General features: G+C 43.8%; 3 protein-coding genes across 14 annotated transcripts in view; 1 reads left to right on the plus strand and 2 right to left on the minus strand.

Annotated features, from left to right (window-relative positions):
* LOC124307839 (semaphorin-5B) overlaps positions 1-5,271 on the minus strand; it is an 85,478-nt gene extending 80,207 nt beyond the window's left edge. Inside the window, exon 1 of the mRNA XM_046769981.1 lies at positions 5,221-5,271. The gene's annotated coding sequence lies outside the window, so the exon portion shown is untranslated. The remainder of the gene's footprint in view (positions 1-5,220) is intronic.
* On the plus strand, positions 1,486-5,654 carry LOC124307846 (proclotting enzyme). Its single transcript, XM_046769992.1, has 8 exons — positions 1,486-1,719; positions 2,332-2,471; positions 2,548-2,684; positions 2,968-3,062; positions 3,262-3,565; positions 3,823-4,067; positions 4,954-5,114; positions 5,348-5,654. Exons 1-8 carry the CDS (start codon positions 1,629-1,631, stop codon positions 5,507-5,509), a joined length of 1,335 nt encoding a protein of 444 aa, XP_046625948.1. The 5' UTR covers positions 1,486-1,628; the 3' UTR covers positions 5,510-5,654.
* A 97-nt stretch (positions 5,655-5,751) lies between these two features.
* LOC124307837 (atrial natriuretic peptide receptor 1) overlaps positions 5,752-23,374 on the minus strand; it is a 136,409-nt gene continuing 118,786 nt past the window's right edge. For all 12 annotated transcript variants that reach the window (XM_046769973.1, XM_046769974.1, XM_046769972.1 and 9 more), the window contains 6 exons: positions 21,323-21,472; positions 16,628-16,820; positions 13,150-13,324; positions 10,887-10,985; positions 9,726-9,817; positions 5,752-8,448 (listed from right to left, as the gene is read on the minus strand). In XM_046769973.1, the coding sequence (XP_046625929.1) occupies positions 8,089-8,448; positions 9,726-9,817; positions 10,887-10,985; positions 13,150-13,324; positions 16,628-16,820; positions 21,323-21,472 (1,069 nt within the window). In that variant the 3' untranslated portion in view covers positions 5,752-8,088. The remainder of the gene's footprint in view (positions 8,449-9,725; positions 9,818-10,886; positions 10,986-13,149; positions 13,325-16,627; positions 16,821-21,322; positions 21,473-23,374) is intronic.

The following is a 23,374-nucleotide window of genomic DNA, read 5'->3' on the forward strand; positions in this document are numbered from 1 at the left end:
CGAGCAGTGGGCCGCGGCACCCGAATCGGCTGAATAAGGGTATGGCACACTTCAACGATCGATTTGCAAACTTCTTCTGCATGACGCGAAGACAGCCTGCATGCACGAGAGAGACCGCGATGATGGTGAATATCAGGCGAGAATAACGACGGCCGGAGCGAAGCGGAGAGGAGATTTCCTTCGGGGTGCCTTAAATGGAAGTGCCCTCAGGCTGCCCCCGATCCGATCTCTCCGCCGGTATCTCATACTCGTTTACATGCTGCACATGCCAACCTCGCCGAGTTCGCGAGGTACCCAGAAATCTGCGTGGCGCCAAGTACGTACTTCACTGGCATTTTTCTATATCTATACCCGAGTCTGTGTCAGTATGGGCAACGGATTTGCTACACTGGAGCTTGCAGATCAGCGAAAAAGCTCGGCGACCCGGCGAAGGGTTCTTTACTCTTTAGGTTTCGTCAAACGTTATTTGCTCTCTTTATCAGCAGAATGTGGTCGATGCTTGTTGGGTGAAAATTAACAGTTTAACGCTTCTATTTCAAGATACTGATCATTCGTATGATTTCAGAGACTAGAGAATTTTCAAAATGCAGCAAACTCGTAAGACCTAACGATTGGTATACGGAGAGGATTATTTTTATCGTTCGGTCGGAAAGAGAGAAAATTTTCACGACACTGCAACTCGAATGTAATCGTGCAAATAAATGTTTTCTTGCGAGAGAAACGCGACGATGATCTCCGGCTTCGCGTCAAGCGTCACGAATGGTGAGTAGGAAAAAATCTCGGGGTACATTAGCCCGATGTACACGTAGAAGTGAAGTGCGAATACACATTGCATTATATGCATGAACGTAGGTGCGCGTGCATGTGGTTCGTCATGGAGGCGTGCAAGCGGAGATGGGATGGGAAGCTGTCGAAGCGGGATTTAACGGCGGAACACGGATGAAGTTTTCCGTAGAAAGAGCGTTTAGAAACTGACAGGAGATTATCGAGTGAGGCGTTATTTATCTTGTACCCGTGCGCAAGCAAGCGAGACCTGGTTCACTTTGGCGATTCTCCTGCAACAGCGGCTCGGAAGAGAGGTCAATCGGTTCAAAGAAAGACTGACTGACTGACTGACTGACTGACTTTGAACCGTTACTTCGCGCCCGGATCTTATCTTTTCGCATAATTTATCGCGAATCCAGTTATTATTTGTACTGCGTTAAATTGCCTACGTTTCTTTTTGGATTTCACCTGTGTCTGTGTTCAGCTATCGTTCGTGAGAAATACTCGGCGACACCGTAGATAATAAGATTCGATTGCCGATAAAGCGACACTTATAAATCACATTCGTTAAGGGTACAATCATTAGTCTGTAATGTGGGCGCATAATTCGCCGCCTGCGTGTCTGCAACCTGTGTTGCGTTGCCGCGTACAATGGCATCTGCGCCCCAGGCGCGAGTATATAAGCGGTGGTCTCGTGATTTCGGTGGCGTTGTCTGCGGTCTACGATCAGCGTGAGTGGTCTTTCGAATAAACTCACTCCGCGTTTTGCTTTCAAGAATTATTAAATCGCCGGATTGATGACCGGCCGCGATATATTATCGCGAGTGTGAAAATCGACTTTGAATAATTAATTATTCCGCGAAATGCGGCACCACCCTGCAGTATTGCTGCTCTTCATCTTATCGGTAGGATCAAACTGCCATCCAGTTGAGGAAGATGCGGCGACCTACATCGGTGAGTATCCACTCATTTCACGTGAAATTTATTCAAATTCGTGCCGAAAGTTTGACGACCACTGTGCAAAAGTAGGTGAAATTCGAAAAGAGTGAATCATCGACTATGATCGTGTTGTACGGTTCGAATTAATTTTTTTACCCTCTTTTCGACCGTGAAACGAACAATAAATTCAGAGACAACCGAGTTATCGTCTCTCGGTAAAAAGTGTAATAACATACAACGACGATCACGTGGGTGTAGAAAACGCAGTGAAAGTACCGGCTCATCCTGAGAAGAATTCCAGGTCAAAGGTCTGCACCCGACGATATACATCGTCTCTTGACTTTGGCCATGAATTCTTGAGCCGTTCGCTTCGTATCCACCTCCCTACGTAATCATGTTTTAATTTATTTCAGAGTTTAATTAGCTGCATATTTCCGTTCCATTTTGTTCACGCCACCCGGAACCCGCTCCGTGATTCCCGTTCGCAGAGGAAGCCCGCGTCCTCTGCTTCTCGATAGTAATATCAATCCGAACCTGCTATCACCGAGTGCTGTTATATCACTCTGCGCTCGCGTGATATTGTACAGTCGAAAATACGCACAAACTGACTCCCGGATATCTTTACAGATCCTGATGCTCTGGCCAGCCTTAAATGGGGCCCGAATCTTCAGGGCCTCAAGCCTCTCCAACTACCCGTCAACCTAGACCATTCGAACTTGAGAGAAAAGAGGACGGTAAACTTAGGCGACGCTGTGAGGGAGCCAAAGGTTACTTGAGTTTTGAATACCGTGTCAGAAACAATACGAGGAAAGTTGCCAGCATTTATATGTTACACTTTTTCAGCCCAATAAACCTTATCAAGCCTGCGTCGCACCGGGTGACAAAAAGGGACACTGCAGGCACCTTAGCATGTGCGTCCTCGATGAGTTTCGCTCGAACTCGCCGCGTTTCATGGAATACCTTTGTATCATCGAGCAAACGTGAGTGAACCGTTGTAATTACAATTATAATACGAACAGCGCATTAATGAAATACAAAATTACAGCGAGTGAGGTAGGAATTACTTGTTAGCACGAAGGTATTGAAGTTATATTCGCGAATGCTCTTCCAGCTTGTAAAATACCGCAATCGTCGAGTAACTTTTACTAAAAAAAAAGTGCTGTCCATATAATTACCATCTCGTACTTAAATCCGGCAAGTTTTTCTCCCCCCGCGATATCTATGGTAAAAATGTCCACTGATTTGAGAAATAACGTTCGACAGTTACGTGGGAGTTTGCTGTCCTGACGGAACCGAAGTCGGAAAAAGCAGCACCCCGAATGTGGAGAGCATCGCTGGGATTCTGCCAGCTGTTGCCAGTTAGTAAGACGGTTAAGATTTATTGTTATACGCTTGTTTTACACCCCGAGTGATTCGACGCTGCGAAGACGATCGAAGTGCCTGCGATTCGGGAAACCGACACGTTCGATCTAATTGCAAATTGGGTTGTGAAATATCGATTCCGTAAAATTCATCGCCACTTCACCTCGAATCAAAATCCACGATTCTTCGCCTCAGGTGCGGACGACGAAGACCCAAAATCAAACTCATCCGAGAGCATCGACGACGGCCTAGAGACGGTTGATCCCAATAAAAATGTGACCCAGGGCTCGGGAGCTACGAGGACCTCGTTACAGCCTCGCGGGCCCCGCGGATGCGGGGTCAGCACCAGGTCAAGGACACGCATCGTCGGAGGCCGACCCGCCGACCCTCAGGAGTGGCCCTGGATCGCCGCTCTCCTCCGCAAGGAAGCTTCTCACTACTGCGGCGGTGTCCTGATCACCGATCGGCACGTCCTGACGGCCGCCCACTGCGTCTTTCAGTGAGTAGTAAACTTAGAAACGGTTTCTAAAAGGCTTCCAACGATTTATTCCAAGATATCCAAGTGAGAAAAAAGTCGGTAATTTCAAAGAACGTACTTAGTTCGCATTTTGTAACTGCTTAACGGGGTACAATAGAAATGGATTCTAAATCGATTTTCAAAACCGGGGGGAAAAGAACCTCCGAGCTGATTGTCGTGAGCATTATTCGAGTCTTCACAGCGTCCGAGAACCCGGGGGTGCCTGGTTTTGGTTTCAGGTTCAAGGCGAGGGAGATCAAGGTGAGACTTGGGGAGTACGACTTCCGTCGACAGGACGAGACCAGGGCGCTGGATTTCCGGGTGACGGAGATCAGGCAGCACCTGGACTTTGACCCGAGCACCTACGAGCACGATATCGCAATCGTGAAGATGCACAGGCCGACTACGTTCAGCAGTTACATATGGCCGATATGCCTGCCTCCGGTTGGCGTGACCTTTGAGAACAAAAGCGGGATCGTGATCGGTGAGACTGCGAGGACTTGCGGCAGCGGCGTGTCTCCGCTCAAAATCCTAAATTTCTAACGGAATGTTGAATATTAGACCGGAGGCATTTGCCGCTTGCTTGATCACGTACCTTGCTAACGGGAAAACCGCGTTCTGCCAAAGAAACTGCTAGTATCCCCCCGGGAACCTGCCTTCGGGCCGTCCTTAAATTAGTAATTAACCACGAAGGCGCGGGTCAAAGGTTGCGGTACGAACCCGACCGTGTGTGCGCGAGTCGCTGAACCCCCTGGGGGTTTAATAAAAATTAGTGCGATGCACGCGAAACGAATTTACGCCGGTCTGCAAAACCTTCTACTCTATTAGTTGTGAAGTTATGTGACTAGTTTCTACGAATACCTTTACAATTGTCAATTTTCTCCCATTCTTTTCGCGGTCAAAGATTTTGGTACCAACAATAGAATTCGAATGATAAATTTAATGAACGCAATTTTCCCCAACCTTGCATAAATCTCTACCGGTGAAAATTCACGAGCAGGGTTTTGAAAATTGAACGAAATTCAATGGTATTGAAACGTGTAGAGTAGAGGTGCCATATCGACCGTTTCTGGTACTAAAAATCTATTCAGTTATTGATCCAATCGCAGGAATATCTTCTGCAGTAAATATTAGCACAGTATTTGTCTACTCAATCGTTAAAAAATCAATTTCCAGAGCGTTCAAAAGCCGAACAAACACTTTTCTGTTATCTTTAGCCAGGTTTATTTGTTTTGTTTTTTTTTTTGTACACGTGACGAATGCGGCCACACACTGTACTAAACCGGCAAAAAATGTCACGTCTACTTTACTTCGATTAGGAAAATTTAATTCCAATTACGAAATTAATCCTCCATATTCCCTCCCCGCAGGTTGGGGCACCCAATTTTTCGGCGGACCGGCAAGTTCCGTGTTAATGGAAGTCGCGGTACCGATTTGGCCCCAAAAAAAATGCGTCCGAACTTTCACCCAGCGAATACCCGACACAGCAATGTGCGCTGCGGCGTTTGAGGGTGGCCGAGATTCCTGCCAGGTGAGATATGAATATTCATTGGAATGAAACAAGGTTTCGGGATTGCAGGAATATCGAACGAATATTGACTCTAATTGTAAGAATTTTCTTCTTGCGTGGCACGTACCTTGCTCGTTCGGACGTTGTATACCCTGCTTAAATACTCCGCGCCTCTTGTTCTTCTTCTTCTTCTTCTTCGTCTTCTTCTTCTCCTTCTTCTTCTTATTCTTATAAATTTCCTTCACTCTTTTCAGGGTGATTCCGGGGGGCCGCTGCTCCACCAATTGGGAAATGGAAGATGGGTGAACGTGGGTATCGTGTCGTGGGGTATTCGTTGCGGGGAGCCAGGACATCCGGGCGTTTACACTCGCGTGAACCGTTACCTGGATTGGATATTTGCAAACGCTGTGTTTTAGCAATGGTTTAAGAACGTGTTGCAGTTAGTCGCAATTCTTTTCTTTCTTTCTTTCTTTTCTTATACAATCTACGATACATACTAATAATAATGTACGTTACATAAATATGCCAAAGTATTTTACAACAATAAAATTTTTTTCATACGGTTTTTCTTTATCCTTTTATTACCCATTGGAGTTTGCTTTTTTTGTTGGGGGGGGGGGACATTCAACCCTTTGAAAATTGACAATTTTTTTGAAAAGTTTTTCTCGTCGACCGAATCGAACGAGAAAGAAGAAAAAGCGTGCGTGAGTGAATAAAGGAAAGAAAGTGATTGATCGTTTGAAAGAATGTTTGAAAACGACTTCAACTTTATTACGAGCTGCGACACCGTCGGTACACGTGACTATTATACGTATATTAATTATGTTGATAAGAATAAACGACATAAATATATGAATATGCATATTTATATATCTATGTATGTATCTGTAACCTCTCGTCATTGGGAGTCACATTTTGTTTGCTCCTGTTCGTTTTTTTCTTCTTTCGTTTATAGTTATCTTTTATGACGTCATTTTACAACGCGGGTCGACCGATCATTCAAACGTTCGTTCGTTCATTCACTCGTTACATTCGATTTAATTGCATCGTGCGTATCGTGACTGTTGTACGGTATTATAAACAGCTTCTCTGTGTGCTCAAAAATTTCTTAAAGCACGTTAACTGTATACTCAATTTTTCTTATTCCTTCTCTATTCTTCCGTCTCTCTCACTCGTATCTAGCTATTTATTTTTCCGCGTTTTTCATAAAGTCACGCGTTAGCCGGAGGCCCAGCCTCGTCGGCTCTCTAAACTCTATACACATCGATTTGTGATAAGTTTTTTTTTGTCATCCTTTTTTTTATAGCTTCATTTCGTATACTATACACGCACACATATGCGTGCAATATTTTGCCACATATATATGCGTCTATACAGTATAATATACAATAACTAATCATATATCCTTTATAATATATAATATACCATTTATCATTTATAATAATAATAATAATAATAATCTTAATCTTCTAACATTAAGTTTGACAGCCTGCGGCCAGAGGGAAAGGTATTAATTGTAATACTAAGAAACAAGTACGATATGCCAAGGAAAAGTCAGAATCGGTTCGGCGATGAAAATTCCTCAACTTTCGACAGGTAAGCAGCGAAATTCGTATAAGACAAATATTTCACTCTCGGACTTAGGCTAGAAGTAGTAGGACTTATTGAAGTTAACCGCAGACTCTCAAACAGCTTCGTAAACACGTCTATGTAACAATCATTATGCGTATATTTTGAATCGTGGCTTAATTGTCTAGTAATGTCATACGTAACTGCTTACCGTTGGCCTTTTGCCTCGGAATAGGCCATAGAGCGTTTATTATCGTAGAATTAATAACTTTTGGCGGCGCAATGAACGCGACGCGACCGTATAGACGATTTTCTATTTACCTCTATTTTAAAGGTACAATATAATCTAATATGTATATGTGTGTATGTGTGTGTGTGTATATGTGTGCTACATGCATTCCTATAATACGATTGTATGCCCTAAACTTTTTCGGAAATGAAAAAAAAAAAATTATGAAGATAGATAATAACAATAGGTATAGTTACGAATCACGCTATGCGAAACGCGCTCCGTATTTATGCGTTATAACTGGAGACCAAATAAATATGTTACATACGTAAATTATGTATATTACAAAGAGAAAAAAACGGGGGTGGAAGTAATAACAGCGAGAAAAAAATTCTAAACTTAGATTGATAATACTGAGTCACGGGTATTGTACTCGAAAATCCCGCCGTAATTAATACGTATACAACAAGATCGGAAATAATATATTCCTCAATTATAACATTATAATCCTTCCGCGTAGTTTATTATTTATGCTTATCGTATAATATATATATATTTTTTTTATCATTTTCTTTCCACTCGTGATTTTCACTCTGGGTTTCTATTTCACCGTATACAATTATACACCACTCTACGTATGTATAATAAGCTCGGAGAATTTGATCCGACGATATACATATGTATATGTATATATATGTATAATATATTTATTTATATTTCTGATTTTTTTAATTTATCCATTACTTATCAATTTTTGTTAATCATTACATTTAATCATTTACCTAATGTATATACATATATATATGTATATATGTATGTGTGTGTGCGCATGTAATTATATAATATAATTGGTAACATTGATTCCGCGATACCTTGTACAAAGAGATCACTAATTTCTGGCGAATAAATTACGAAGAATAGTCCTTCAGCTTCACTTTCCTGACTTCGATACGATAATCTGCCGCATTCGAATCAATCGCTGCAGGCAAGAATACACAAAACTATCAACGATTGCACACAAATTAACCGTTAATTCCTACATACATTACATATCCCGTTTCTCTCGCTACTTTCATTATATTCTCTTTCCCCCACTTGGTCGGCATCTCCGCTTTTCCCGATCACCGTCAATCCTCGTAAGAGGATAAAAATCCTCGAAGAAACATTCGCCCCCCTTTGAACCCTCTCAGGTGGATCTTAGACCCTCGGATGGGCCCCGGCCGACGTGGGGAGCAGAAGCGGGGCACCGGGACCGGAATCCGAGTGATTTGGAACGCTTTCGAGGGTGAGATGCGTCGCGATTTGGGGGTGCGTCGCCCCCTCACCACCCCCGGATCGGTGCCGCGGCGAAGGCGACGAGAGGCTCGGAGGTGCCCCGTTTCCGGTCAGCGTCGGACCCCCACGACTCTGGAGGTTTTGGTGCTGCTGATGCGCGATCCCCGGCACCTGGTTCTGGGCCCCGATCGGAATCGGAACCGGTCTCGACTGGACGTTGTTGTTGTTCGTCGTCTTCGACTTCTCGCCTTGAAGCCAGTACGTCACCATCGTCCCCTTTCCCTGAGATCAAATGATTTTTTTTTTTTGTTTTTTTTTTTTTACTCGAAGATGAGTCGCTTCGAATTTGGACGGCTATAGATTGATATTTTGAAATACCCACGGTTTTTTTGGGCCTTCGAAACCCTGCAAAATCTTTCACGTATTTCCCTCAACACTATTGAGAATTCTACACTTGCATACAGGAATATTGTTGGAAAATAATTCAAGTCGGTTAATTTTTTTTCCAGTGAACAAATTGTTTACACTGTTTATTCTGATTTTAACTTCGGCGAGGGATTATTGTATATTAACGACGGCACGTGATGCCTACGTAGGTTTTATATTTTCAAAATGTTTGTCTCTGGAGTTGAAAAATTCCTGACGATCAGCGAAATCTACTAATTTTTTTTTTTTTCTCTTTCCCTACAAACGTAGTGAAATTTGCCAAGCGACCATTTATTTTCTTCTTCGTTTCTCAATATCCGAACAAAGTCTAAACGGAATAAAAAACAAGCTACTAACTTTAGCAAGCACTGCAGACATTGGTTAATGCTCCTTTCTGTGTCGATTTTTTCTATTAATATCACATTCATGCATCAGCCGCATTGTGATCGAAGTATAAGGGGGTTCCCATGTATCGATAAAGTGGTTCTCCACGTTGTAAGGGGTATAATAATGCATATAAGGCAGAGGAGAGAAGGTGCATTGTTATCAAATGTATACGCTTGTATATCTACTCGTATGCATATCGGGTTGCACGCAGGACGCGAGTTGAAGAACGGATGATTGATTGACTGCCTGACGGTCCGCGCTCCAACGATAATGGAATTAAAAAGTGTGAGCGGTATAACGAAAATTTCATAAGGTAAGCAAAGCTATTATGCAAATCGAGGCTTAGGTGTAGCTAGAGTGTATGAAAAAAATTTAGGTACCTACAACCGTTCATTAAATTCCCCCCTTCGCGTATTCTGAAAGACAACGACAAAAGAGAAAAATTCGATAAACTTGTCGAGGGAATATTATAGAGTCATTTTCTTTCCTCTCTGTAATAATCAGGCTCTTCCTGAGAACAATTTTTCCTGTAATCGCCGAAAAGAATAAAATTCAATCAAATAAGAAACTTAAATTTTCGTTCACACTGGATATATATTTGCATTTATGTCCAAACTTAACACGGATCATAAAAAATGAGAAAGTTGTAGTATGACGGTGGGTGATAAAAAAGAAAAAAATTGGACGTCATTATTATTGATATAAGAAAAAATGGAGGAAACGATAATTCTACATGAATTACTGACCTTCATCGTGACCTCGCCTCTGCACTCTAAATCGAAAGTGCCGAAGGTGTCGAGGATCTCTTTAGTCTGGGGACTGACGTGGATCTTCAGAGCTGCAAGATGTGGACGAAAATACGTATACTCAATGAAAGGAGAAACGAATTAGAAAAAAAGAAAGTACACGGATAAACATTAATTAAACGAAGCTACCAGCCGGTCAGGAAGTACAGTTACGGTGACACGCGAGGATCGAAAGGCTCGTTCGCGGGTCAACGATCTCCCAGAGAAACGAATGGCCATTAATAGGAGAGGAGAGGAGAGGAGAGGTGAGAAATAGAGGCGCCGAGCAAATTTCCTGTCCCTTCTCGACCGATCCTCGGCCAACTGACAATGAGAGAGTCGCGCGAGGTGAGTATTTACTCGGAGATTTCAATCGAGGTATATAATACGTATAAATTTCCCGTGAGAAGATATTTCCCTCCGCGATCCGCCCTCGTTCAGCCCTTGACCTCGGGCGATATGTTAACTCAGGACGGTGCTGGTATATAGCATCTGTTGATTCACGACCAGTTTGAATCGCGGAAACTCGGTTTGCGCCGAGCAAACAGTGAATTTTGTTTACCTGCTTCTGGTTTAACGTCGAAATGCCCACCTACGTATCCAGTTAGTCGGACAGAGGTGCTTTGTTACATTCAAGATCCGTGTATAATGCGACACGGAGTGTATCGAACGAAAGTTAATCCATCGTCTAATGAAAACTTTGTTTCTCGACGATTAGAAACAGCTCGAGGATTGATGACCTCCGAATATCGTTGCCCTTTTCTCGATATACGTATATGTACGAGTATGTACGGGAATACGGCAAATGGATGAAAAGTCCGTGGGTATACAAAAGTAAAAAGGAATCGAGACTGGCTTTTGTCGAGTGAAAGAATAATTCCTGCAGGCAGAGTCGTTTGGTTAAGTGGTCGGAAGAAGCTTCGCGAGGCACGAAGAGAGTGAGAGTAAGAATGAGTGGATGAATGGACGAACGGACGAAGGGATGGTCGGAAAGGCGAAGGCGAAGTAGCTTCGAAAGTTGAGATATAGCCAAGTATGGGAGACGAGATTTGCGAAGGATAATTTTTCCTCGATTTGTTTCCCGTTCCCCTTGGCTTTTTCTCGATAAATAGAATTCATTACCTTCCCCGTTGCTTTCCATTCTCGACGCCGTGTTCACCGTGTCTCCGAACAGGCAGTACCTCGGCATCTTCAGTCCAACCACCCCGGCGACGCAGGGTCCTGAAAACGAGGCAATCCGCTGATGTTTATTCGTTTCTCGATATCTCTGCACGTACGTATCTTGCGAAAGCGGAGCTGGGAGCTTGAAATTCGCTGAGAGGGTAAAAGAATTACCGAATCAGAGAAATTGGATGTTCCTCAAAATCGGCGTTTCCCTTTGGCGAACGGAGAAATTATACCACTGTGCTTTCAATGATCGCATACGCACACGTAGACATACGTACACGCAATTTTTGACATCTGAATTCAATTTTCCTTTTTACATTTTTCACAGTCTCTCGCTTTTCTTGTTTAAATTTACCTCTCTCGCACAGTGAAACTCCGACAGCTGATCGTTTCACTATGGGATTTGGGTCAAGGTGGAAAAAAACACAGGGCACGTAGTACCGAGATTCCAATTCCGAATTGCGATATCCTGGAAATGAAATTTTTCGAAAGGTACACCCCGCACGCACGATTACTCGGGAACCGCGATACATGCGCAACTTTACCGAAACAGGAGACTCCTCGGTTGAAACGAGAAGCTGTGACCGTAACTCTGTGATTTATTCTTTCATTTCCTCTTCGAGGGAAAGAGCGGAAGAACAAGAACAAGAACAAGAATAAAAATAAGAAGAAAAAGAAACTTTAAATTGAACATTTCACGCCGCGCGTGCAGTAACGTGAAATCTGGAAATATGCCAGGCGGGAAAAGATTAATTTAGAAAAGGGTCCCGCCGGCTTGACTAGCTCGCAAAAAAGTGAAAGGAGTATGGAGAAAAGCACTCTTTATTATCCTGCGGGACCCGGGCAGACTAGATATCAAATCTCGACATGTAACTCAGAGCCTCCTTATTCTCCTCGCGAGAAAGATAAGCGAGACGGCGTTTCGAAACTCCGAACCAAGGCCGTTCGCCGCTTTTAAGTCTCCCGACTTTTCCACCCTGCGATATCTCCGCAGCGCAGCTTAAGATCCACGCGGTGAACGCATATCAAATTAGAAGCCCAGCGCCAAAGACAGTGGCGCGTTTTCCCCTTGATTCAAGGGGGCGGGGTGAGGAGGGAGGGGGGAGGGGACGAAATTAATGAAATTCACCGCTCAGAGTGCCCGCCGTTTTATATCAATTCCGAATCCCCCGGGTTCCGCGCTTTCGCACGCCTTTGAAGTCGTTGGCTAATTGCTTGCTTCAGCTGGAAATTCCTCAATATAGAGATCCCCTAGATCTCCATAATAATCCCTGTAAAAGTTTAGCGGTAAAAGAGAATTAAGGATCAATGGGATCCACGGTATGAACAAAAAGTTAGAAGAGGAGGAAAGGAAAAACCGTTCGAAAAATCTCCAGTCATTTCATTTGTTCCAATGATAGCGCGGAACGCGAGTAAAACGACATTTCGATTGTTTGATAGGAATGAATTTGATGGCTAAGATGTGAGCAATTCGAGAAAAGTCAAGTGAAACACGTTGATAATGATTAAACTCTTTTATTTTTAACCCCCGTAGATTATCTGAGAAACATCGAAGACACTTTGTATCACGATATAGTTACAAGGCGTAAATGCACTTTATTGTTGACGAAAATCTGTTCTACCCACAACTACGGATAATTCTACTCGTGAATTTTTTTTCACACGATTTCCGGAGATCTTCGGGAGGAATTAAATTAGCCGAAAACATTACTATCGGATAAAATACAGCAGAGTTTAAGCTTTTCAAGCCTTTAATGATAAAACCTTTTCTCAAATTCTCGATATCTTAATCGTGTCTCAATCCTGTTACTCGAATTTACTCAGAATCATTTCTACGACGTTTGGCCGGAATGTTCTTCATTCGCGTTAATTACAATTGGCAGGAACAACTGTCGCTGGGAATTTCACAACCGATTCTCCCTTTTTTCCTAACTTTCGATTCAGGCCATGAATGACGCGCCCTTGATCCTAAAAGATGCGCAAAAATTTCGCCGTCCAACGGAGAGGAAAAAGATCCGCGTAACGCAACGCCTACGTCGGTTTATGTCGACGACTTCCGGGCTGTCAAACCACGTGAGAAGGTAACTGAAACGCGATTCCTTACGGCGGTGAAGTGAAACGTAAAACGTGACAGATAAATTTTCGCGCTGCTGCTTTCGGAATTTTTCGCAAGCCTTGCGCTCTCGAATTTCCGGTCGTCGTTTCGTTTTTTCCTTACCCGAATGCATCCCGATCCGCAGTTTGAGCTGCTCGTTTGGCCTGTGCCGGATGCTGAAGGTCATCACGGTGTCCCTCAGCGCCAAACTCATCCTTGCAATCTCCCTTGCGTGATTCGTTCCGTTTCTCACCGGAAGTCCCGACACCACCATGTACGCGTCACCGATCGTCTCCACCTGCAAACACGTCCGATTGATGCGGTTGTTTAGCAACAATTTCAACAAATAATCAAATGCAGATTTCAAGTGATCCAAACGGATTCTACGACACTTGACGTCACAGAATTTTGAATGATTTCAAAAGGTTTCATACGAATCGAGGATATTTCTACGGGTTTTTAATCAATTCACGGGAGTGTGAAACAATTTTTGATACGATTTCTCAAAATTGTACTTCATTTTGTGTCACTCCGAAGGATTCACGGATCCCGAAATATTGCATACGATTTTAAGGCTGTTCACGATCACAATATTTTCAAAGATTGCACGGAATTGCAAATGATTTCTGAATATTTCATTCAAATCTTTCATCAATATCGTAACTACAATAATCTCAACGGTGCAACAGTCGTTTCAAATGATTTCCTCGACTGTTGAACCGTACAATTTTGAACTTCCCGGGTCAGCGGTAAACCGGAAATAGAAAGTCGAATTCCGTCAGGGTGATTCAGAATGTCGAAAAATCGTGGGTCTTGATTCTGCCAATAAGGGTAGAGTCACATAACAAGGGTGAAAAAATAAGCTCCAGATATTCTCAACTCCTCCAAGTACATTTAGCTATACAACAAAGTCTAGGCCTCGCGTTTTTCGAAGAAAATAATGAAATTTAACATCCCAAGGGTAGTTTCCTGATGCCAAAATATAGGAAAGGTGAGAGGGAATCGATTGCCTCTTCCTCGAGACATCGAGACGAGAATCGGGAGTGTTCGACGCGACACAATCTCGTTAAGATGACGAGTAAGGGCTACTCGGATTTTACGGGCCCTTTTCAGGCACGCGAGTTTGTTCTTTTTTTGTTTTTATTTTTTATTTTTTTGGCAGAGGTTGCCGAAAGGAGAATAAAGAAATAAAATATGAGAAAATAATAGCGACGGCGCGGGTGCCGCGTACGAAATTATACCCAGAGGGTGTTTTACAGCTCCTCGTAATTTAATCTGTTTAAAGCACCAAGGGTAACAAGTGCTCAGAGCAAGTCGACTCGGCTAGGGGAATTCACCAAAGAGGAACACGTACACATACCGCGTGTAATACACTCTCTGACGTACACGCGTTCGTATATGTATATATATGTATATACGTATATACGCACACACGGAGTGAGGGTGAGGGAGAAAATTCACGAAGCGTACATGCGCATGTATACCGGAATAATAATGTGGCCTTATCCAAGCTGCGGTGGGCTTTATTCACCGTTTCAATTTTTAATACCTCTCCATCCTGCCGGCGGGAGATTGAATTTTCAAAACGTGCGAGAGGCGACGATAAGTTCGAAAATTAATATACCAAACGAAATTACGGTACTCGTAAAAATCTGATGCCGGTTTTTGATTTCGTGAAATTTGAACGTCGCGGCGGAAGTAGTTGATTCGAACCTCGGTAGTGTTTTATTTTTCGCTTTCTATTTTCTCGTCAATTTGGCCACGTCGCGTCGCGTAACTCACTTAAAATTCAATTCCGTGAAGTAGGTACGAGGATAAGGAGATGAAAAATGTGAGAAAGGAGAAAAACAAGAGAATAAGGTTCATCGAGGTGTTTGGATGCCGCGAATTCGTCCCTTCGCAATCCAATTGCGTTATTCAACGCGGACGTGAAATACGCAGCGGTATAAGGTGCCGTTTTTCGCATTTAAGAAATTAAATTGGTTGTCCAGCCTTCGGCGGCGTCGACGAGGCGTGTAAATCGAGAGGACGCGAAGAAGGAAAAAATGTCGAACCGAGATATCGGGATCGGCACACTGCCGACACACGAAGGGAGGGACGGAGGCAATCCACTCGCCCAAATCTCGTCTGTCACATTCTACGTGATAAATAATTCTCGATCAAAGAGTCCGCGTACTCCTGAGGTCTCTGATAATTTTCAACGATATCGCTGTGTTCGAACCGAGAGAATTTTTACGGGATGGAAAAATGGAAAAAGGTGCAAATTCGCGAGCGTTGGTACGTGCCGTTTATGCCACTGACGTATTTAAAGAAGAGGTTTTCAAATCCTGTACGACACGGGCAAACAGAAGGATTCGCGTTTAGGTCCAGTGTCACGGTTTCGTTCCGCGTTCTTTTAGCTTTTTTCTATTTCTCTTCTTCATATTCGTTCGTTCACTCGCGTTAAAAATCCGCGAGGATTTATTCCGTCTGCGTAATTTTTCCGATAAGAATAAATAAGATTATTACGGTTATTGGTATACAAGGTTGATTAGTTGCTGTACCCACGAACTGTATCGCCGTGTATATTTATCTCGGTGAATTTCAATTCTCTACGTCGTGCGAAAGGAAAATTTTTATAAATCCTTCTTTCGCGAAAGTTTTTATGAAAAATAGTTGTACCGGTCAACTTAGCCTACGGATGAACAACGACGAAACTTCTCCATCCTCTGTAGTCTATATTATGATGATAATTATTGTGATACCGTTACCGCATCTGCTACCATCCAACACAGCCTATAATCCTCACTCTCACCCTTGACCTTAACCCCGTCCCCTTTTCCCGATCGGCGTTCCTTGTTTGTAAACATTTTAGTCACGCCTGATAAAATACCTAGTGAATACGTCTCGGGGGATATTATTTCTAGTCTTACGTAAGCCTCGTTCAATTCCAGAACATATCCCCGATTTGCATGACCGCTTCCGTTTTCCCGCTCGATTGTCTTCCGCAGTCCACGATTCGCGCTAAAATTTCATCGAAACTGCAAACATGTCTTCGTCTCCTTTCCGTACAAACGAGATAAATCCACGTAATATAAAAAAACCGTCCAACGCCGAGAGCATTTGAAAAGTTGACGGGAATTTCGTGAGGTTTTCGAACTGCACGTAAAATGTGCGAGTACAATACAGAAGATTATCCGTCCGAGAGAAGGGAAAGTGCAAACTATAGGCGGAGAGGCGGAGGCTGGGCTTGATGCAAGGCACGGAATTCCGGTTAGAACAAAGATGAGAAAATGAGAGAAGCGGCTACAATGTCTGCAAGGGAAAAGAGGGATGGACGAGAAGTGTCCTGGGAGAGAAGCAGCTGTAGGGTATGCCGAGTTGCCTGTAACGAGGTTCGCGCCGTCTCAACTAATTCTGCCAAGAACGTCGACGTTTGTGGATCTACGTGCGTATCAGGAAACCCACAGTAGCTCAGAACCAGGTCTAACTTTCTCATCTCGAGTGCCCGTCGGCTGTTGACAAACGAAGATGAACCCGCTCCAGGGGTGGGGGGCCTCTCTGTAAGTGCCCGCCTCCGGGGCTGCGTGCGGATGAAATAAAACGTGAGAATATAACTCACTTTGTAGACGTCAAAGTTCTCGATGATCGAGTCGAAGCAGGTGTAGAGGTCGTTCAGGAGGTCCACAACCTGCAGCGGCGTGCTCTCGGCAGACAGGCTCGTAAAACCGACGATGTCGCTGAAGTATATTGTCACTTGGTCGTACGTCTCGGCGATGACACTCTGGCCGAGGATCAGCTGGGAGGCGACCGATCTGAAAGAGTGAAAATTGACGGGTCAAAGAGTCTGAGAGTGATGTTGATAATTCGAAAGGATTCGAGGACTCGACGAACAGGACAGCAACTTTTCCACAAGGACATTCCGCCCTCGTCGTTCGTGGAGGACAAACTCGGACCAAGTGCCTAAACTGTTAAAAATGATTGTAAATTTACCGCACAAAAGAGTTGTCAATTTACGAAATCAAATTCGGTGCAGCGACGTAAATTACTTACTATGCGTTTGCGTTAAATTTTTTTGATTTTACTTAAATTTGTAGGAAAAAGAAAAATAAAAAAAGTAATTTGAATTTACTAGATTGTGTGGTAAATTTATTGTATTTGTAAATTGAATAAGCTGTAAGTGTACGGTGAATTCCTTGTTCCGTATCCGAATAACATACTTAGAATACAAAAGTGTTTAACAGTCTACCCTGTACTTCCTGAAATCCTTACAGAGGAAGTCTACGATCTGAGAATGGACTCTCTACTTATCTGCAGTTACTACGAGTCCTTTGCCCTAATGCAGCGATTCATCGGGGTTCTCGCCCCGTATTCGTGGAAGAAAATTTGCACGAATGGTTTCCACGTAACGGCGCGAACGTGCAACGGCAGCTATTTTCTTGAAATTGTAACGCGGAGGACACGTACGTTCCCTCAAATTCACCCCTGAGCGCGATTTGTTACCAACTGGTGGATCGGCCGATAAATAGATCCTGCAAGTTCGAAACTAGCTCCTTGAATTATACATATATAGACTTCTAGTTAGATTCGGCAAGGTAGGCGCAATTTCCGGGAACCTTCAACCTCCCGCCGCTTTCAGTTCGGAACCTCGGATTTTCCAAGTTTGAGAACGTCGAACTTGGAGCTTCGAAGGACACCTCAAAGGACCCGCCGTCGCCAAACCCGACACGCCGCAGGCTTCGCGGTTACCGATCCGCCGAATTTATCCACTCCGACTCTCTTCTTCTTACTTGTGACTACTTCGTCATAGACGTCACAGTGCTTAGAATTTTTTGCTCCGCGGATCCTTTTCGAACCTTTTACCGCCATCGTTTTGATGGATCGAACAATTCGATCTCACTTCTGTCAGTCTGGTCTCCCCCTTCTTTTTATATTTCACTTGGCGAAAATACCCAGCTTTTATAGGATCTCGAAACTTTGAGAGGTAATCCTGACGTTATTCTGTCAATTACAGTCACGCAATGAGGCTCTTAATTTCGGACGTCGCGGTAAAATTTCAAGCTCTTCGTTACGTCCGAGTCGAAAAATGTGGCACGGTCCCTTTGTAGGCGGGTACTTGAGAGAAACTCGTGTCTGCTATTTTTCATTTTTCCCCCCTTTCGACGTCCAGCTTATTAACAAAGGCTCGGCCTTTGAGTTTCTAGGTCGCGGTGTGGGTAGAATGAAAAGTTAGTTTTGAGGATTAGGCAGAAAACTTGTGCAAAGCTGCTCGGCGACCGGAATCGTGCCACCGTAACGAAAATGCGCGATGTCAAACTTTTAGGCGTTCGGATCCTCGAAACTCGGCAATATTTTCATATCACCTTTTGAACATCCTTAAACAAAACGTGAGAAGATCGCGAATGGCTGGATAAAATTGCCACTGATCACCGCGGCTCGGCGTAACGTTCGTTTTGAATTCCCAGGGGACGTCACCCCGGGAGCAGGGTTAGAAAAAAAAAAAAAATAGCAAGAAGACAGGGAATAAGAAAAAAGCGGGTTGATCGTGGCAAAGAAAAAGGTATTAATCCCGCGATGACTGGAACGCGTTTTATCGGATTTAGCATTCGTCTGCTTTCCTCGGAGTTCGGCGAAACGGGTTCGTCTGTGTCTCGGGAAAAAATCCCATTAAATTCAAAACCGTAACGTGAACTCACCGAGTCCGAAAGACAATGTGACGCACGAAGCGTGCTGATATTATGTCACACGCACACATTTCTGTCGGCAGGGAAACACGTATCGCGTTTTGCTGCGGGATATTTACTCGGGAAGATACACATAAAGGAGAAAATTTGTTACACATGTCCGCCGACTACTCCCCGAGATAAATTCCCGACAACAGATATATAATATTTGTCTACTATGTTTCTAATAGATTCTGGCAAATTACATATCCTTCGGAAATATGTGTACATGCATGTACGTATCGCGGAATTTTACGTTCATTTTATTCTTTCCTACACATCGACATCTCTCTACGACTTCATATCGTACAACTCTGGTAGAATTAATTCGTTGCGCTTGTAGAAAAATTTTCAAGATACTTCATCGACACGGCGATCAATGCGGCAGAGAAAATAGAGAGAGCGAGCTGAAAGCCTTCGACGCGAATCGCGTACGTACGAAGTGTGCATGCAGGGGTGTTCGCTTACTATCGCGGTAGATTTGACCTAATTTCACGTACCATTTACGCCCGGCTCGATTGGTTTAGCTTCTTGTGAATTCATGGTTTATTCATCGACCAATGATCAGCACTTCTCCGAACGGGGTTTCCGCCACCGCGTTTCAAAGTTCAAACTCTCTCTCGCTCCGTACCATTTACATGAAAATTTAACCTCCGAGCGTTCTTCGCGCGCCAATAGCGCCAAGATCTTGGATTACTTCGTCCCAAAATTGGCCGTGCAAAATGCAAAAAACCTAACGTATCCCACGACGCAGGTTGATCCTCTTCGCGAATCATCGATTCTTGAATTCCCATCCGACAAAGTAGGAATAAAAAAAATGCGATTATCGTGCCGATAAAATGATCAGGTGTTTACCTTTCGTGAGATTCGACGAGGGTTCGGTTGGTTTGTACAAAAATTGACCAAAATCGTACAATAAAAAACTCATCAACGAACAACGATTCCGTACCAGAGATATTTTGTCCCGATTATGAATTGTTAACTAGGAAATTTTACGTTATTCAAATGTCGTTAGAGGGAAGTTAGGAAAAACAAAACTCTTTACGCCCGAGTGAGAAAATTTCGGTTCTATCAAACCCGCGGACAGCCATCTTCCGCCGGTGGCGTAGCTGCTTAGAATAAATCCATATCGCTACTCGCCACTAGCCAGACTCTAGCTGCTGCTGCTGCTGCTGCTTAATATTCCATGGAGATTTCCAATTTATCTGCCCGACGGGTTCCAGCCTTTTTTTCAGCCTCCGGGAGAGAGGCGACGGAACGCCGACGGCATCGCAAAAATCATTTTCAGTCGGTTCATCTCTGAGTAGGTATATCATGTATACGTAGAGCTTAAAGCCCGAAGGCGTGTAAACTGCGGTTGACATGGATCGTGTACTTTAAGGTGCTAAACCGATCCGAATGACGAACGTTTTCCTCTTTCCTTGTTTCGAGCTGACCGACTAAGCGAAGAGTTCGAACAAGAAAAGCAAGAATACGCAATTTTACTGCCATGCTCGAGGAAAACCCATATAATCGTTAATTAGTGATAAACCCCCGGCTTTGTTTCATCCAAATTTCTTCCCTCTTGAGACGCTTCCCTTCGCCTCTTCGTCCATAGATTTTACTTCTAATGAAATCATAAATTTCGCCGTAGCCACGCGGTAAGACGATGAGAAATTAACCGCGCGGTAATTCACCGGCAAATTAGTTACACGGAGGTAATTATTAATCGAGAATTTATCGATCCTGTACATAAGCCGCCGCTACTGAGCGTTCTACGAAACTAGAAAAAGAAGAGCTCTTCAATTTATTACAAAATTTAAGTTGCGCTGTAATTACTTTATTCCACCCGCCGTCATTATTCTTGATTATTACATAATACGCGTACCGCCAATTCTAGTCGCGGAATGCAGGATCAAAACGATCGTGATTATTGTCATCGAAACGGCGAATATCTGGGTGAATAGTTCGAGCTCCGACGGAATATTCGGGGATCCATGGCGACGGAGGCAGGTAGCCGAGGCGAATTCACGGTTCGATATCCTGCACCTGGAAAATGGCGTTGGAGAAAGCCGCCGTGCCGCGATTAGCAAAGGGACTCCCGGGGATCCCGAAGCTATTATCGGCGTTTCTTTTGATTCCCGGCGCAATGCTCGGACTCTATCCCTGGCCTTGTGCGAGGATATGATACCTACCTTTAATCCCGGCGGGCTGCCCGAAGCCCCGGGAACAAAGGGAGAACACGAGCATTGTAAGAAAATTACTCGAATTATGAGGAAAATTCTTCTAAATTTTGCTCATTTTTGTCGATGTATCTTCTCTAGACGACCTTGTATATTCGGATCAGCCGAATTCCAGTCGAAGGAAAAACTTTGGCGTCTTTGCACACATTTCCAAATAAGATTCACGGACATTTTCAAATTTCACGCATTCCGGGAACTCGATCGTTATATATACGTCGTATTGCTCCGAAATTCATTCGCGAGGCGAAATTGAGCCGGGTTGAATTTCGGCCTTGAAATGCGAGGCGGATACCGCCAAGTTTTATTATTTCTATACGTTTTCATCGTTTCTTCTCCTTTTCACACTTGGTAAGATTTGAAAAATATTCTTACTTTGGGAGTAGCTGATAGAGCAGCTCCTCGCACTTGCGTTTCTCCTCGAAATAATCAGCGGTCCGTTCCTCGACGAGTGTCTCCAAGTTATTAGCGTACTGCTCCATCCGGGAAAGTAGATTGTCCAGTATATTGCTGCTCTCGTAATCTCTGAAACACAATTTTTTCCCAATCAATCACCGTCTCTATCCCTCTCTCTCTCTCTCTCACTCTCGTTGCGATTTACTTCTAGCCAAGGCATAGGGGGAATGAAAAAAAAGCAAATAAAAACATCTCAAGAAAACGGGATCGAGACGTAAACAAACATTGATAAAAAAATTCATCTCATCTCTTTTCGAGCCATGTTTTTCCCTGATTAACAACGGTTATTGTATAAATACAACAACGTTAACTGCAAGAAACAAAAACCGGCGAGCAGGGATGTGATTTCCATGTCTGATATCCAGGAGGACTGAAAAAGGAAGAAATCGAGAATCGAATCGAATTTTAAGTTTCGTGGATGACGCAGCTGACTCTCGTTATCGAGTAGAGAAAAGCAAGGAAATGTCAAGGGTCAAGTGGCGTCCGCTAGGCTCATCTGACGCTCGTAGAGGCAAACGTGTATGCCTGTACATCTATGAATGTATGCATGTGCGTAAGTTGTATGTACGGCAAATAAGTGGGACGTCTCGTATAATGCCTCACTACACAAGGTATATGTATAGAAAAGCTGAAAGCGACGGGATTGGACGAAAAAACTTTTCCCCGACGTTCCCCGAATGCGTTCAACTTTACGAGCGGTGTTTCTGCAACAGGACTCAGGAACGAACTCCGGCTAACAAAACCAATTAACGTTCGCCTCGCGGAGACTGAGGGTACGAAAAAGAAAAAAAAAAAGAAAAAAAGCCGACGAAAAACAAATTTGACGAAAGCTTTTTTCACTCTATAAATCAAATTTTTTTTTAACCACCTACAGGACAGTGCGAGCTTTACTTCTGCAAGCTCTGTTTTCACTCGGTCAACTGCGTACGTGTTAAATAACTTGCGTTTTGCGATAGACGATAGTAAAAAATTCATAAATGTGTTTGTAAAACGGGGTGTAATGGCTGTGCGGCATATTCGTCGGCACTGATTGAACAACGCGACGCGGAAGTTGGAAGAAAGGCTTCACGGCCTTTCTCAGTGTCCAAATTGGTCGCGGGTGCCGCTTAAACGGCCTCGGCGAATCGGCTCGAAAGCACGAAAGCACATCGCCTCGGTCCCTGGATGAAGATCGTGATTTCGGTTGAATGGGAGAGGGAAGAATTCGTCGCAGAAATAAGAAGAAGCCGCAAACGTCAGCAAGAAGGAAAAACCAGTCGACCCCGAAACAGGGGTTGCAAGAAAAATTCACCCTAGGCGTGAAGAAGACCGCGACTTGAAAATTTCCTCCGTTTCCCCCTTTCTACCTACAAAAATCCCTGTCAGTGAACACGAGCGAGGATAAATATACAAATAACGTTGCGCTTTGCGACGTTTGTCGCTTCCGAATTACCCAATCACGCCCCTGCATAGTTTGCCGATCGAAGTCACGATCTCGACGCTTCGTCACGTGCCGTGTTTGCCGGATTGCGTCGGTGCTCCGAAGCAACTTCTGAGAAATTAGCGCGTGGCGAGCGGCGCAGCTTCGACTCGGTCAGACGCGATTTAGCCGCCGTCTGATCAAAGCGGATTTACTACTGCCGTCTCTGCCCGACCCGACACTCGGCTCGACTACTGCGGCTTCCGTCGAATGTTGCTAAGCACGCTGATCTCCTCTCCTGAAATACGTTTGACGCTACGAGTTTCCCGGTCTTGAGGAAAAATTCTATTCAACGTATAACCCGGAAGTTTCTTGCGGCTGGTGGAGTGGATGTATTCACTCGAAAAAATCCGTTCATACGATAACTGGAATTATGGATTCACTGTAAAAAAATGTATAAAAACTCGGAAAACGAAACTGCTCGAAGTGATTTTTGAAATCCTAAAATTTCCATGCATTATAGGTATCAAATAGATAAAAAGAACGATAAAAATATTTGAGAATTGTAAAAC

The sequence above is a fragment of the Neodiprion virginianus genome, chromosome 6, assembly GCF_021901495.1.
Source record: "Neodiprion virginianus isolate iyNeoVirg1 chromosome 6, iyNeoVirg1.1, whole genome shotgun sequence".
Lineage (NCBI taxonomy): Eukaryota > Metazoa > Arthropoda > Insecta > Hymenoptera > Diprionidae > Neodiprion > Neodiprion virginianus.